This window comes from Odocoileus virginianus, chromosome 7 (genome assembly GCF_023699985.2).
Source record: "Odocoileus virginianus isolate 20LAN1187 ecotype Illinois chromosome 7, Ovbor_1.2, whole genome shotgun sequence".
Taxonomy (NCBI): domain Eukaryota; kingdom Metazoa; phylum Chordata; class Mammalia; order Artiodactyla; family Cervidae; genus Odocoileus; species Odocoileus virginianus.
Window position 1 is genome coordinate 81,983,176 of NC_069680.1, and position 16,674 is coordinate 81,999,849.

The 16,674-nt window shown below is 41.6% G+C and overlaps 1 protein-coding gene across 5 annotated transcripts; it reads right to left on the bottom strand.

Annotated features, from left to right (window-relative positions):
* Positions 1-3,621: 3,621 nt before the first annotated feature.
* Positions 3,622-12,119, bottom strand: COA6 (cytochrome c oxidase assembly factor 6). 5 transcript variants are annotated; one of them, XM_020886113.2, is made up of 3 exons: positions 12,043-12,119; positions 11,170-11,329; positions 3,622-3,927 (listed from the first exon to the last, which is right to left on the bottom strand). In XM_020886113.2, exons 2-3 carry the CDS (start codon positions 11,311-11,313, stop codon positions 3,832-3,834), a joined length of 240 nt encoding a protein of 79 aa, XP_020741772.1. In that variant the 5' UTR covers positions 11,314-11,329; positions 12,043-12,119; the 3' UTR covers positions 3,622-3,831. The 5 variants fall into 5 exon arrangements, with proteins under 5 accessions (XP_020741772.1, XP_020741771.1, XP_020741769.1 ...); XM_020886112.2 differs by having other exon boundaries at positions 12,036-12,060; XM_020886110.2 differs by lacking the exon at positions 12,043-12,119 and adding an exon at positions 11,835-12,017.
* Between the last annotated feature and the right edge of the window lie 4,555 nt (positions 12,120-16,674).

The window sequence follows — 16,674 nt, forward strand, 5'->3', positions numbered from 1 at the left end:
GTTGTATTGCTTCTTTAATAAAATATTTTAATTGTGGAAATAAAACACTTTTAGAAAGATCTTTTCCTTCCTAGAAACTAGTATTGTCAGAAAGGTGGATTATGGTGGGAGAAGGCAGGATTCAGGCGGCTGCAGTTATCTATGAATACTCTTCCCTTGCCAGGAGGAAGCACCGGGGCTGCGGCAGAGGGTGGAAAGAAAAGTTTCCCCATGAGGAAGAGTCACTGGCCTCCTGCTGCTGCTTTGTATCCATTTCTCAGGGAGGAAACGTGCTTGGCAAGGTGTCAACCCAGTGTGTCAACCCAGTGTCCCTATAAAGTTCATAATTTATTTTTAAAGCCATGAAATAGGCCATCAGTTCAGTCGCTTAGTCATGTCCGACCCTGTGACACTATGGACTGCAGCATGCCAGGCCTCCCTGTCCATCACCAACTCCCGGAGTTTACTCAAACTCATGTCCATTGCCTCAGTGATGCCATCCAACCGTCTCATCCTCTGTTGTTCCCCTCTTCTCCCGCCTTCAGTCTTTCCCAGCATCAGGGTCTTTTCAGATGAGTCAGTTCTTCAAATCAGGTGGCCAAAGTATTGGAGTTTCAGCTTCAACATCAGTCCTTCCAATGACTATTCAGGACTGATTTCCTTTGGATGGACTGGTTGGATCTCTTTGCAGTCCACGGGACATCAAAAGTCTTCACCACATTTCGAAAGTATCAGTTCTTTGGCGCTCAACTTTCTTTACAGTCCAATGCTCACATGCATATATGACTACTGAAATAAATCATAGCTTTGACTAGAAGGAACTTTGGCAAAGTAATGTCTGCTTTTTAATACGCTGTCTAGGTTGGTCATAACTTTTCTTCCAAGGAGCAAGCATCTTTTAATTTCATGGCTGCAGTCACCATCTGCAGTGATTTGGAGCCCCCCAAAATAAAGTCTGTTTCCATTGTTTCCCCATCTATTTACCATAATCATTATATAGTTTTTAGGAAATTTTCCTATGCCACCTTTGCTCAGGGTTCAAATAATGATTACATAGTAGTCTGTATTCTTAGAGTTGTCTATGGGGACCCAGAGGAGGTGACTTGCTCTTGCTCATTGTTACCAAAAGTGAGATGAACCCTCAAGGGTTGATTTTCTGTTTCTGTTTTTCTGAGGGTTTTGTTATTAGGATTACTTTATTATTTAATGGTAACTATCACTTTCCAGCAGTGAACTTCAGTCATGTCTGGGTCTGTTAAATAATGTTTGGATTTCAGAATCTGTTACCTGTATATGTTTTTCTTCTGCAGCTTTATTAAAACAATTTTTGTTTTGCATTAGAGTTGCAAAGATAGTACACATGCACTTCACCCAGATACCTCTAATAGGGTCTTACATAACCAGACATTCATCAAAACTAAGAAATTAACATTGATAATGGTGCTGTTCACTAAGCAGACGATTCTATGTCCAGGTTTCCCGTTTCCCACTGATACTTTTTCTGTCCCAGGAGCACTGGCATTGGCATCCTGGATGCTGTATTGGTTCTACTCCAGTCTCCTCCAATGTCTGACAGTTACATGGGGCAGTTCCTTTCTTACCCATTCCTTTCAGTGAGTATGTTATATATTTGTAATAGTTAGACTCATTTATCAGTCTTCATTCCAAACTAGAATTATTCCAAAATCCTATTGGATTTTAATGTGCACAAAGTCACTCTCTATAGTGTATAATTCTTGTGGGTTTTGACAAGTGCACACCACGATGCCATAGAAAGCAGCTTCAACACCTAAAAATGCCTTTGTGACCCCTTCAGAGGCAACCTCTTTCTCCACCAGCAGTGAATACCAGTTTGTTTCTCTGCATCTTCATCAGCACTTGGTACTATCACTTTTTTTTAAGCCGTTCTAATAGGTATGTAGTGATAAACTATTATGGCTTTAATTTGCATTACTCTACAAATAATATGGAGTATCTTCATAATGTTATTTCTAACACTATGAATAGATTTGTGAAAACACATCATTTGCCCATTTTTTAAACTTGGGTGATTTTTTTAAAATAAGAGTTCATTATTCTGGATACAAATTCTCTGATATATATGACTTGCAAATATTCTCTCCCAGTTTGTAATTTATCTTTTCATTCTCTTAATAGTGTCTTTCACAGAGCAGAAATTTTTAATATTGATAAAGTCCAACTTAGCTTGCTTTATTTCCTTTTATGGATTGTGCTTTTATTTCCTTTTATGGATTGTGCTTTTGAGGTCATCATCTAAAAACTCACTTCCAAACCCAAAATCATGTAGACTTTCTCTATTAGTTTTATATTTGACATTTAGGTCTATGATCTATTTTGAGGTTTTTTGTATCTTTTAATAAAATGCAGTTTATACCAGTGCTCATTTTACTGTGCATGGATATCCTCTTTACACCTTGTCCAAACTCAGCTGACTGCATCTGTGTGGCTGTATTTCTGGACTCTCTTCTGTTCTGTTGAACTGTGTGTCTATCCTGCCAATACCCCATTGTCTTTAATTACTTGAGCTTTAGGATAGCATTAAAATCATTTAATATAAATCTTCCAATTTTGTTCTTTTCAGAATTATTTTGCCTTTCCATACAAATTTTAGAATCAGCTTGTCAACATATACCAAAAATCCTGAGATTTTTATTGGGGTTAATTTGAACCCATAGAATAAACTAGGGAGAACTTAACAGTTCCTTAACAACACTGAGTCTTCTAGTTCATGAATACAGTACCTCTCCAATTAAGTTGTTCTCCTCTGATTTCAATGTTTTATAGTTCTGAGGATATAGGTCCTACACACACTGTTAGATTTATATTTAAGTATTCCTTTATTTTTTTTTTAGTGCTATTGTAAATGGTGTGTTTTAAATTTTAGATTGCAGTTGTTCATGGCTGGTATACACAAATATGATTTTGTGTATTGACCTTGTTTCCTGCCACCTTTCTAAGATGCACTTACTAATTCTAGGTGCTTTTTTGTAGGTTCTTTGGTATATTCTATAATCATATTGTCCATGAACAGAGCCAGTTTTAGTTCTTCTCTTTCCCATTTGTATGCTTTTTTTGTCTTCACTGAAGTAACTGGGAATCCAATACAGTGTTGAATAGGACAAGTGGGGACATTTTTATCTTGTTACTGATTTTAGGGAAAAAGCATTCATTGTCTTGTTTAGTAACTAAGTCGTGTCCAACTCTGCAACCCCATGGACTGCAGCCCACCAGGCTCCTCTGCCCATGAGATTTCCCAGACAACAACACTGGAGTGGGTAGCCATTTCCCTCTTCAGGGGATCAAATCCACATCTCCTGCACTGGCAGGAGGATTCTTCACCCCTGAGCCACCTGGGAAGCCATTCATTGTCTTATCAACTGTATTAGCTGTAAGGTTTTTTTGTAGATGGTCTTGATTATTTTACCTATCTGAAGTTGAATCTTCAATTCCTCATTTTTTGATGGCTGTATTAAAATGCTAACTCCCAGGACAATGGAAATCTATTTTTTTCAGTATATGTCTCTATAATAGTATTTGCCTACTCCCCACCCTCCAACAGCACAAAGGTACACGTTTTTATAATTAAGTTTAATTTTTTTCTTAAAATATATATTTACTAAATTAAGCATATTTCATATCATTTTATTTCAATTCTTCATACTTTGAATAATGGAATCTTATTACTTGATCATTTAAATTAAGAACCATATATATGAAACAGGCTTTGGTGTCTGCCTTCATTCAAACTACTATTGTCCCAGAGTCAAAGCATTTTTGAATGTCCAGAAAATGTAATTTCAACCTTTCTGAAGTCAAGTGTTCAGGAACAGCCTAGGACTTTGCAGTCATTTTCGAAGGCTGGAAATCTCCTGCTTCAAATTTTTCTTTGAATTTTAAGTAGTCTCTTCTTTTATCAAAATATTTTATCTGTTGAGAAAAAAGGGTTTGAAATAGGGGTAAGCTATACAGATTAAACAAAAGGAACAAACTTAAATGTAAGTAATTATTCAATATAAATTATGTAAGTAGCCTAAGTAATTTATATTCTAGAGTCTCCAAAGGGAGTGTAGACCAGTGAGTTCTAACCCTTCTTGTGTTATGAACCCTGCTGAGAATTTGAGTATGCTGTGCACCTTTCTCAAGAAGTGTATCTGTGGTTAGACATGTGAAATGTGCCACGAGGGTCCACAGAACTCTCAGGTCATAAGACTTCATGATTTAAGACACTGTACAAGTTTTTCTTATCAACTGTGAGTTCAATGAGCTTTATAATTCACCAGCCATGATATTTCTATTTATTTTTGGCCACACTATGTGGCATATGGGATCTTAGTTCCCCGACCAGGAATCGAACTCACACCCCCTGCAGTGGAAGTACAGAGTCTTAACCACTGGCCCACCAGGGAATTCCCAATCAGTCATGATATTTTTATTAAGTTTATCTTATCCAGAAACATACATTTAAGGAGATACACAGTTAAAAATTATATGTATGAATTATGAATAAGGAAACTGATGGTAAAACTTTAACAACTTAAAGATTTCATTTTATTATTTCTATTGACACCCTCCTCTTGCCACAGGGAATCTGGAGTATCTTAAAGCCCCACATCCTGAAACAGTGAAATCACAGAAGTAGAAAATCAAGGCCAGCCACAAAATCTGCAGTGTCTTTATCTGAGCTGTTTCGCAGATAAGGCCAAGGCAAGATACGACACACATTTTCAGTATCAGAACAGAAAAACTTTCCTTAGGATTTAATTGTTGAATGTTTCAGTGGAGCCCAAGTAAGTAAAAATGAGCTTAGACTGAGAATGTAAAACTCTGCCCTGTGGTGTCTCAAGCTAGGATAAAAGATGTTAACATTCCTCCAGAGGACATACTGCAGGCAAAGACTGTCCTAAGAAACCCCTTTGAGTGACTACTGCTTTCTTATTCACCAAAAAAACTCTGTTCTCCAAAATCAAACTCAGAAGTTTGCTCTTTAAAGTTACTTTGGTAAAAATGAAACACCCCCACTTTTGCCTGGGGGATCTGACTGGCACTTTGACACAAAAAAGTAGTCCCGACGGCCAGCTCCGGTGCAGGACTTCAAGAAAGGGACTTCTGAGCATATGACTCAGCATTTACCTTTGTAGGAAATAGGACTCTGGGTCCACCTCTCAGTCCGGAGTTGATGGCCTGCTTATACACAGAGCCCATCAAAGCACCACTTCATTTCAATTTCACCGAAACCCTACCCTTCCCCAAGCCCTGTGATAACTCCTTCCACTTGGTGAGATGCCCACAGCAACTCCAATGCAGGGGCTCCCTGGTCACAGCATGCTAATAAATCTCACTGTCAGACTACATACCTCTGGTGGCCTTGGGCTGACTGAGCTGGGATGGATGTCATATATGAAGGATATCAGATGAAGAAGTAGACAATGTCCTTAACATTTCTGTGGCAAATCAATAGATCTTTGCATTTCTCCTGTTAAATTTTCAACTGCCTAAGGGACAATTCCATTTAATGGTCCTACTTGTATTTAACTCCCAACTTGTCCAGAACTTACTTCTCTACAAACATGTTTTTCCTCCTCTGTCCCCTATTTCAGTGACTGCATCACCATCCACCCAAATGCTCTGATCTCTTTCCCCATCTTGATCGCTACAATACAGGCCCGCATCATTTCTCACTTGGATTGCTGTAATAGCTCTATAACTGGTTTCTCTACCTTCAATCCACCTGTCACACCACTGCCAAGTATCTTTTGGAAATCTCAATTTGATCACGTCACTGCTTGTTTAAAGATCTTTCAAGGTATCCTTATTGCCTTCAAGGGCAACATCCAAACTCCTTGTTTGTAAGGCAAATGAGGTCATTCAAGACTAAATCTCTACCCGCCTGTCTATCCTCTCGGTGTACCACCAGCCCCTGAAATGCTAGCCACCCAGAGCTACCCCATCTCCCCAATGTGCTGATTTCTCATGCGTCTTGCTTCCATGCCTTTGCATATACCATACTCTGCTTGAAAATCTCTTCTCTCTAGTCTTTACCACCTGATTCAGGTAACAGTGGAAGGCCCTCAACATGTGCTCCTCTACGAGGCTAATGTCCAAAGAGGCTAACAAATCAACAGGCATTCCTTGAAAAGCACTGTATACAAACAATGCCAGTGTCCTCTAAGTCATTAAACGAGATGCAGTATAGTAGCATGAATACCAAAATACTGGAATTTCTGAGACATTTCAAAGGTTGACAGGGAAAAGACAATATCCAAAGCTGACACTGCTGTTCAGTCTCTAGGTCATGTTCAACTCTTTGCAACCATGGACTGTAGCACGCCAGGCTTCCCTGTCCTTCACTATCTCCCGGAGTTTGCTCAAACTCATGTCCACTGAGTTGGTGAGGCCATCCAAATTGATATTAGGATCAAATATTATATCTTGGCTGTCCAGTTGCTCTATTTGTGGAAGACTGCATTGGATGATGCTAGAATGACAGACCTGATCCCTGCTCCTTCCTAGGTTAAAGAACCAATAGGAGACTTTAAGTAGGACCATAATACAAGGCAAACTGATGAAAGGGCTAAGCAAGGCGGCGTGCATGCTTGCTCAGTCGCTAAGCTGTGTCTGACTCTTTGTAACCCCACAGACTGTAGCCCACCAGACTCCTCTGTCCATGGGATTTCTCAGGTAAGAATACTGGAGTGGTTTGCCATTTCCTTCTCCAGGGGACTGTCCCAGGTCAGGGATCAAACCCAAGTCTCCTGCTTGGCAGGCAAATTCTTTTACCATTGAGCCACCAGGGAAACCCAAAGCAAGAAGGGAGGGAAGAGTAATTTGGTTTTGTGATGACATATTAGTTTTATGACCTACATATTATATAACAAATTTGTGTTTTTAGTGTTTTACGATAGAAGCATTCACTGTAAATCTCTATTTGGTTCTACTTTTATCTTTACTCTTCCTCTGTGACTTCAGCTAAGTGAAAGAACACAAACTCTGGAATCGGAGAGACCTCCATTCTAATCCTCTCCCTACCACTTTACTGGTTAACTGATCTTGAACAAATTATTTCACCTCTCTGAGCCTTTGTTCCTACTATATAAAAGAGATACAATGGCACTTCACAAGACTGAATGAAAATTAAAGCAAATGCAAACACAACATCTCGCCTAAAATGCACTCAGAAGACACCCCATCACCTCCCTCCCTGTCACCCTCTCCACCTTCTCATACACATCTCTGGAAATCTCTTTCATTTTGATTCCATGGCAATTGGGTAAGACTTCAACAAGTCTTGAGTAGAAAGCAAAGGTGAAACAGGAGCAGGAGCCTGAGGGCACAGGCTAGAAAAGACAGTCCAACTCGGACTGAGTCTGAAGAAGACAGAGGTTTTCCATGGGTGCGTGTCCCTGGCAAATGCAGCAGAAGTTATTTCCAATACTTTGCCCACACTCCTTCTTTCTTGGGGGCATCTATAACTTTTCAGGATGCGGTCATTTTCTCTAACAACACTCATGTCATAACTCAGATGGTTTTGATCCTTTCAACACCCTGGCCTCTCAGCTCCTTGACCTCTTTCTTCAATGATCTTTTCCTCCAACCTACCTCACTGCCAGGATCAAAGCCTAGCCCTCATCCTTACCAACAAACATAGCCCTGCCATAACCCCAATTCTGAGCATTTCTGTTCTCCAAATGCCCCCTCTTCACTTTCTAAGACCCTGATGCCAACAATCCATTGATCGCACCACCTTGTCATTGACCATCATCCCCCTCACACCCTCACCTGTCTCCTTACCCTGAACCCAAGCTCTTCAATGGCTCCCCCTGTCACTCAGAGGAAAAGCCCCTGTCCCCGGCTTCTCAGGGCCTCATATCCTAACTTCTATTCTCTCCTTCTGTTCCTTGAGCACACTGGACCGACCCTATTGCAGGGGTGTTGTGTCACCCTGCTTCACTCCTGAGAACAGTCCTTCAACAATTCCCGCTGTGGAGCCTGACACTCTCATCTCTGGGACTGTGTTGATGTTAGTATCTTTGCCTGAGGTGGAGAGCAGGGGAGGAGGGGTCTGTTGGATACAAGATGAGGAAGAAGTCATTCGTGTATACGCAGAGGTCAAGGTTGGTCCTTGAGAACATCCAAATAGAGAGCTCTGGAGTTAGAGAGGATGTAGATTTGGGCCTCAACACCTAAGTGGTACTTCAAGCCATGGCTGCAGGTAAGACTGGCTTGGGAAAGTTAAGCAGCATAGAAGGGAACTCTACAGAGTATGGATTTAACAGACACAGGGAAGTCTGCGAAAAAGCTATGGCTGCTGGAGACAAGGAAAACTAGGGGAGTGAATTATGAAGGAAGAACACCACCAAGGAGGTGAAGTGAAAGTCGCTCAGTCGTCTCCGACTCTTTGCGACCCCATGGACTATACAGTCCATGGAATTCTTCAGACCAGAATACTGGAGTGGGCAACCTTTCTCTTCTCTAGGGGATCTTTCCAACCCAGGGATCGAACCCAGGTCTCCCGCATTGCAGGTGGATTCTTTACCAGCTGAGCCACAAGGGAAGCCCACCAAGGAGGTAATGCTTTTGTATTTAAATAAACCTGCATTATGACTAATTTCTAGAACATGAGATTTGCACAGCCTAACCCATGGGTTCTTTTCTTGCATGAGAGGGATGAAAAGAAGGATGTGGATCAGAGAAGAGCATGAGGGCTGGACTCAAAAGACTACTGAGCTTAAATCCAGGCTCTGCACTTACACATGACTGGTGCCCTCAAAAGTAAAACGGGGTAACAGAGCTACTGTGAGGGATAAATTATATAGACGATGCACCTGAAGTGCCGAGAGCCTGTACTAATAAATGTTAGCTGTGACTAGCATGCGGGAGCCTGGAGAGAGGGTGGGCCTGCATGCCACGGCACTCGGCCTAAGTATGAGTGGAGGAGACATCAATGAGGAAGCGTAGGCTGACAGTAAGAACCCTTTATGACGCTGAAGACAGAAGCTGCCCTGAAATCAGGGAGACAGGAGGGTCCATTAGCCATTAGGATGGAGAAGAAACTGTGTGTTTTGGTGGGGAGAAAGAGGAAAAAAAAATAAGACTGAAGTGGACTTTTCAAAGGGGCTAAGACAGTGATTCCAGCTGTGGCTATCCACCAGAACCACCTGTTGAGCCAGAGCCCTTTTAAAAGAAGCTTCAGAAGTTTGCAGATCTGAGATGAGGTCTGAGACATAGCTATCTTTTTTTCTATTTCCACATGATTCTGACATATAAACCTGGAGTGAAAAATCCTGACTAGGCTGTCAAAAGACAGGTCTTAGGGTGAAGAGGTTCTCCTGCGAAAATGTGGGGTGGGGAAGGGTGGAGATGGAACCTGCCAACACTCACCTCAAAGGGCTTCACCACTCCCATCCTACATCCCTGTTTCTAAGTGACCACAGAGCCAGTGAGCAGAGAGTGAGAAGAAGGGCCTGTTGCATAGGCAGGAACAGTATCCAGGTCTTGAAGGAATTTGATGTTGGCCCAAACTCCCCCATTTTCCACCCACTTTGTAAACCAGGAGTTAAGTCTCTGCGCATCTATCTAATGGGAAAACCAGAGATGTAGAATATTTGCCCAAGTTATTATCTAACCCAATCACCAAGCCACTGATTTATCACTTTTCAGTTCATATGTCAAGTTAGACATCTGATGGTCATAGTAACCCCATGGACAGGTTACACTGTGCTGCTTTTACACACACAGACTTCACCTAAAGCAATTAGCTCTTCAATCCCTTCATCCTCACCCTCCATCACAGCCTTCTTGTGGTCTTCAAGCCTCAGGTTTTTCATCTAAAAGTTTGAGGTGTCAAAAGGTGAAGGTGGTAAACCCACTTGCGATCTGTTCTCAAACTGCTTGGTACAGTTTGGAGGACCATGATGGTGAGAAATCAAACCAAAGTTCAAACCTCACACCAGCCAGCTGGACCTGACTTAGAACTCTGGTTCTGCCACTTACTGACCAATACAGAGCAAGCAAGTTACTGCAATGCTCTGGGCTTCTGCTGTCTGCTCCGGAAACTGACAACACCCCCCAACTCAAAGGGTGTTAGTGAAGAACATCAAGCACTTACTGAGCCTGGTGATGGTAGGTGCCGTTTCCACCCCTTCCCATTTGAAGGACAGGCCCTACAGAGCATGAGCATGTGTCAGCGAGGTGTTTGGAGCGGCTGGTGGCAGAATCCACCATGCGATCATTTTGTTTCTTCTACTCGCTAAGTTCCTTTGTTTCAGATATACGACCACATGATTTTGAGCGGCCAACAGGGAAAGCTTTATTTCTGACAGCAGCTCTAACAGTGAATCTGTCAACTCTTGCCCAAGATTAAATACTATCCCTTCAGAAGATTCTGGAAAGGGATTTCCCTGGTGATCCAGTGGCTAAGACTCTGTACTCCCAACACAGGGGACCTGGGTTTGATCCCTGGTCAGGGAACTAGAGGGCTTCCCCAGTGACTCAGAGGTACACAATCTTCCTGCAATGCAGGAGATGCAGAGATGTAGGTTTGATCCCTGAGTGGGGAACATCTCCTAGAGGAGGAAAATTCCATGGATAGAAGAGCCTGGAGGGCTACAATCCATGGGCTTGTAAAGAAGAAAGTGAAACTGAAGTTGTGTTAAGACTCTTTGCAACACCATGGACTGAAGCCTGCCAGGCTCCACTGTCCATGGGATTCTCCAGGCAAGAATACTGGAGTGGGTTGCCATTTCCTTCTAAGAGTTGGACACAACTTAACAACAACATGGAACTAGATCCCACACGCTACAAATAAAGATCCCACATGCCGCAACTAAGAGCAAGGACAGCCTAATCTAAAAAAAAAAAAAAGAAGAAAATCCTGCAAAAATTTACCAACTTAGGGGGTTGGAATTTTTTGGTTATTGTTCACAGTAGTCTTGAGTCCAAACCCCAGTTTGTTTCTCAAGGAACTTTTAAAGTGTCAGGTGACATTTTCCAAAGGTCTGCCTGATATGTACATAAAAGAAGCCTGGATTACGGGACAAGGTTTTCTCTGCTGCTCACAGAAACTGTTGACTTGACGCACCTCAGAGGCTGCTTCATTTCATACTCATAGTTCACCACTCACTGTAAGCTCTATGTATTTTGACAGTGAACAAGTGTGCAAGTGTGACTTACCCACTGTTGGGGACAACTTGATTCAAATGAGCTTCTTAACTTCTTGCACTTAGAAGCGTCCTCCGTGTTCTCATCTAAACACTTCCAGTATTCATCGCGGGCTCCCCAGCAAGCCTGCCTTTCTTTCATAGATGGGGCTGCCATTCCTAGCGGGCTCAAGCTGTCAACCAAAATATGTGATATTAACAAAGGACTTATAATACCAGAGGAGGCAAGCCAAAGAAAAAGATATTGTCGTTCCCTCCGACCCCCTCTTCTTAAAGTTTTGCCTCCGGATTTTCATGATGCGACCGCAACTAATCAGTTCTACAGGAACATAAAAGCACTCGCATGGGAAGCTTATCCCTTACTCCATGTAATTGCTCCACTGCTGAGGTGGCAGCTTGGTCTCAAAAAGCCGCTGTTGGATTCACGGCTCCCACAGGGAAGTCACTTAAGCCAGTGCGTGTATTCTCTCGAGACTATTCCCCCAACGGTAAAACGAGGGTAGCACTGCCCACTTTACAGGGTTGCTGTTATAAATGCAGGAGGGCAACATCACCAAGCAGGACAAGGGGTGCTACTTCGTCCGGCAGAAAGGAAGCCCGATGCTCGCGGAGAGTCAGCTACCTCCCGGGTCCATAGCCTCTCGGGCGCGCCCCACCCGGCCCCGCCAGCAAGCCCACCTCTCCGCCCGCCCAGAACCAGGTTCCCTTCGGCGCCGACGGGAGGACAGAATCACGCGGTCCAACAACCCGGGAAGAAGGGCGTAGGGCCGAGTTGGCGCCGCACTGTCGCCTCGCCCGCTTGGGCAAGTCACTTAGACCCCCACCACCTCAAGGAAACAATTCACGTAGGGAACTCGCTGGCCTTAGAATGACCCTTACGGGTTACCGTTCTGTTCCAAGAGGGCGGGACTTCCTGTTCCTTTCTCTTACGGGTCGGAGTGACTTCCGGGCCTGCTCCGGCGAAGGGGGCGGGTCCTGGGGTCATGGAGGTGAAAAGTGAGTGGGATTCGTTCACTCCTCAGAGTGGCCTTGGCTTTATTAATATCTCAGTGTCTGTCGCCCTACAGTATTTCGTAGTTTTAACCAGCTGTGCTGCTTTTATGAATCTAAGTTTTTATACACATTGCGCCAAGCGCCGGCCGGAAGATTTCCTGTGCGAGCCCTGCCGGAAACGGCGACTTTGTGTGGAAGTTGGCACCTGAGGCGAGCGAGGGAAGAAACCTCAAAGAGCTCTGAGGGCTTAACTCCTCGCTTCTTAGATTAAAAGAAAAAAGAAATGGCCCCAGAAAGAGGCGGTGACGCCTCGGGACACGTGGCAAGTAAGTGACTAAACAGAATCCAGGGTACCAAACTCCGGTTTCCTGATTCAGATTTGATCCTGTTACATCTCTTAACATCATCCATCACCTTTTCCTTGTTTGAACTCTTGCGGCTTTCTTCTATAGATGATTTTTAACAAGCCTTCCCCAGTGACTGTTAAGCAAAAGAAAATCAGAAACGGCATAGAAAATCTAAATAAAATTTGCGAATTTGACCTAGTGAATACTCTCAGAAAAACAACCAGAGTATAGGTTTTTTTGGAAAGTGAACATACTACCAACATCAACCCCATACCTAGCTGTAAAGTGACTCTCAACAAATTTTAAAGGTCATTCGGCATGTTTTTTTTAAGCACATGTTAAGCTAGAAATCAATACAGAATTATACAAATAAGTCCATATAACCCATAGCCAGACATAATGGTAATAATGAGAAAATACTTTGAGCCAAACAATAAAATACAATAGGAACACCTGTATAATAAAGCTAAAGAAGTACTTAAAGGAAAATTTACAATCTTTAGTATGCTAGAAAAGAGGCTGAAAGATCTTTAGCTAAACATCCCCTTTCCAGAAGCTAGAAAAAGGAGAGCAAAATTAAGGAAAGTAGGAAGGAAATAATGCTAAAAGCAGAAATGAAAGAAATGTTAAATAAAATATTGGTATGTCAGACACTGCCTGTACTGCCTCAGGAAAGCCAGCTGTGCACACCTCTTCCCGATTCCATGATCAATAGTATCATACTGGTAGCTTGAAATTGCCTCTGATGGGAATCTTCACGCTGTGGAGATCAAACAAGATAGTGTTTTGCTTTGTTCAGAGCCAGTTCACTAGCACATCATTTCATACAGTAGATTTTTAAAACCCAAAGTTGATTTTTTGGGGGGAAACGACTAATAACTGACAAAAATTGAATGGGATTGGGCAATAAAAAGAGAGAGATTAACAACTTATACCAGTAATGAAACTGTATTTTAGAAATCAAAAGAGAACATCTTATAAACAATACAAGTATAATTTAGACGATTGTGCAAATGTCAAGAAAAACAACTAGCTCACTCAAGAAAATATGAATAGTCCCAAACCATTATATAATTTGAATCAGTAGTAAAGAATTCACACACAAATTCCACGTCCATGTTTCTACCAGTTGGTTCCTCCAAACTTTGAAAAATTCCATCTTGTATTGTGTAAGGCTACCATAACTTTTGTACTAATTACAGAATCTCCAAACCTTGAAAACCCAACTCTTTGGAACTCATTTGGTGGGGAAAAAAATGTGACTTAGTGACATGATAATCACTTATATATCACTTAACTGATGATATGTTTTGCTGTGGAAATATTGGTGTTTTTGATCATAGGTACTGGCCCATTTCTTCTCATATAGTGTACATTGCATGTTCTGTGGTACCTTTCCAACATCCAAAAAGTATGTATTCCAGAACACATCTGACTCCAAGTATTTCAGGTAAATTAGGACCTATATGAAAGAGTGATTTTAAGACTTTAGGATTGAGAATAACATTTTTAGCCATAAAAGAAAAGATCAGTAAATTCAACTACATTAAAATTAAGAACTTCTGTTTACAAAATACCACCATAAAGTGAGTGGAAAAGTCACAATATGGAAGAAGAAGTTTGCAAAGCATATAATGAGGAATTAGTAACCAAAATATATAGACACCTACAAATCAGTAAGAAACAGATGACCTAATACTAAAAATAGGCAAACGGCTTAAGTAGGCATAGCACCTATGAGGAAATATAAATGACAAAAGAAAATATTCACATCCATATTAGTAGCCATAGAAATGAACATGAAAATCACAATGCCATACTAGTAGGCACCCACCAGACCAAAGAATAATTAAGTCTGACAGTAATAAACTTTCAAGCAGGATGAAGCAAAGAGAATACTCGAACACTAATTAATGGTAGTGTAAATTGATACAATCACTGTGAAAACTGTGACTTTAGTAAAGTTGAAGATACACATTCACTATGACAGCAATTCTATTCAGAAGCTCTTATATATGTGCATCTTTGTAATAGCTAAAAACAACAAACAATCCAAACATATCAACAATAGGATGGATAAATTGTTATGTGGTCATACAGTGAAATATAAAGCACCAATGAAGATTGACAACCATTATGGCCATCTATAATAACATGATGAATCTCAGTTCATCAGAAGGAGGCAAATCAACGAAAGACTAAATACATTTTCACTTACATCAGATTCAAAAATGCAAAACTCAACTCTACTGTTAAGGATACATACAGTAAATAGTAAAACTGTTAAAAGAGATACAGGATGTAACCAGGGAGGGCTTCTGAGGCCCTGACAGTGTTCTGTTTCTAAAACTGGATATTTGTTTTACACCTATTCTTTGAACTGTACAATATATTTTATACACTCTTCTGTGAGTAAGAATGAATATATGTCATATATAATTTTTAAATAGAGTAGTTGTTTGGCCAGATAAAGGTCATGTTTAGTACATATGAGTCACTGAAAGGTGAAAATAATGGTAATTCAGAATACTTAGAGTGTGATTACTGAGGTTTTAATGAATTTACCATCTTACGTGATCTTCTAGGTCAAAAGTCAACAGTCTCAAGTGCTAACTGCCGCTTGGGCAGCTAAGCAGGTCCTGCTGGTATGCCTGGGGCACAGCGCATGTACATGTGCTCAGTTGTGTCTGACTCTTTGCAGCCCCGTAGACTGCAGCCCACCAGGCTCCTCTGTCCATGGAATCTTCCGGGCAAGAATACTGGAGTAGATTGCCATTTCCTCCTCCAGATCTTCCCGACCCGGGGATTGAACCTGTGTCTCCTATGTCTCCTGCATGGGCAGGCAGATTCTTTACCAGATGCAACACATTGGGAAGTCCATGCCTGGTCCACAGACAAGAATATTACCAAAGAGATTCAGTGAATTGCAATAATGCCCTTTCCTCCACCCCTGCTTATTCTCAAGGAGCTCTGTGGTCTAGCCAAGAGCAAAAACAACTAGAAGAGAGAAATTGTGAGGTTTTGACATGGTAAATAATAAAAACAATAACGCAGGATAAGAATTTCAGAGGCCAGATTCGCTTACAAAAATCTTGAAGACTGTGGGCAAGTAAAAGAATATGGGTGCCATAAAATGATTTCAGATGTGCTGTTTTGACCCAAAGGGAGTGTAATCTCCAACCTATGTTTGGAGAAGAGAGGAGGCGAAGAGAAGTCAGGGTGAAGAGGTAGAAGGCATGTCGTATTGCCATCAAGAGAAGCTTCGTGTGGGTGTTCTCCAGTCTGAACTAAGTAGCTCCCCAAACCAGTGGTGGGCAGGGCCAGACAGATCCAGTAGCACTGAAAATGTATGTGTTGTTTTTCTGGTGCTGCCCACAGACTTTTATTTATAATCTGTGCTGTTTTACAAAGCAGTCATCACAGACACCTACTCAGGGACACAAACAAGAAAGATTCCTTTGACTTCAGTGTTGCTGCAGAGATCCTTTGGAATTCTTTTAGATCTCTGTGCTGAATCCTTGTCTTCTCCCTCCTATTAACTATAGGTATGCTCCAAGATGTCGCCTTTTTTCCTCTCTCCTTTTCTTTGCATTCTGTTTTCCATGGTGAGCTGATCATAGCTCTAGTTTGCTTTTTTTTTTTTAAAAAGACTTGCAAGTCTGTGTTTTAGTCCTAAAAGAACATTTGTACCAGTTCTTTCTTTCCAAGTCTGTAAGGTTTATCTCCATCTGTTTGTCCTTCCATCACTCCAATAAGGTTAAAATTGGGAACACATAGTATTCTTTCTCCAGAACAGCTTCTGCTTATAAGCTGTTCTTTTCATCAGTTCTGTAAGTCCTTTGACCTCTAATTGGAAACTGTTGACTCTTCTTTCATGCTCCTTGTTCTGTATTTACATAACCAGTTTACTTTACAGGTATTAAGCACCTGCACAGTGCTAGGCACCATGGTTGGCCTTGGGGATACAAAGATAAGTAAGGATAGATCTTGGCCCTTGAGAAGCTCAGTCTTGTGGAGGACATAAGCCATACTTACCCTCTAATAAAGAGTATTAAGAGCTATGGTAGAGGCATGCACCAACTACAGTGGGAGCCTGGAATAGGAATTAAATCAAGAAAGGAAATACAGGCAGTGTCAGAAGTTCAGTGGATAAGAGTGTGACTAGGCGTGAGTCCTAC

Excerpts from the sequence above, each read along its gene's own strand:
- COA6 (XM_020886109.2), bottom strand. Across the intron at positions 3,928-11,169 it reads CAAGTTGTCCCCAACAGTGG|ATAAAATATTTTGATAAAAG; the intron begins GTAAGTCACACT and ends TTTTCTCAACAG.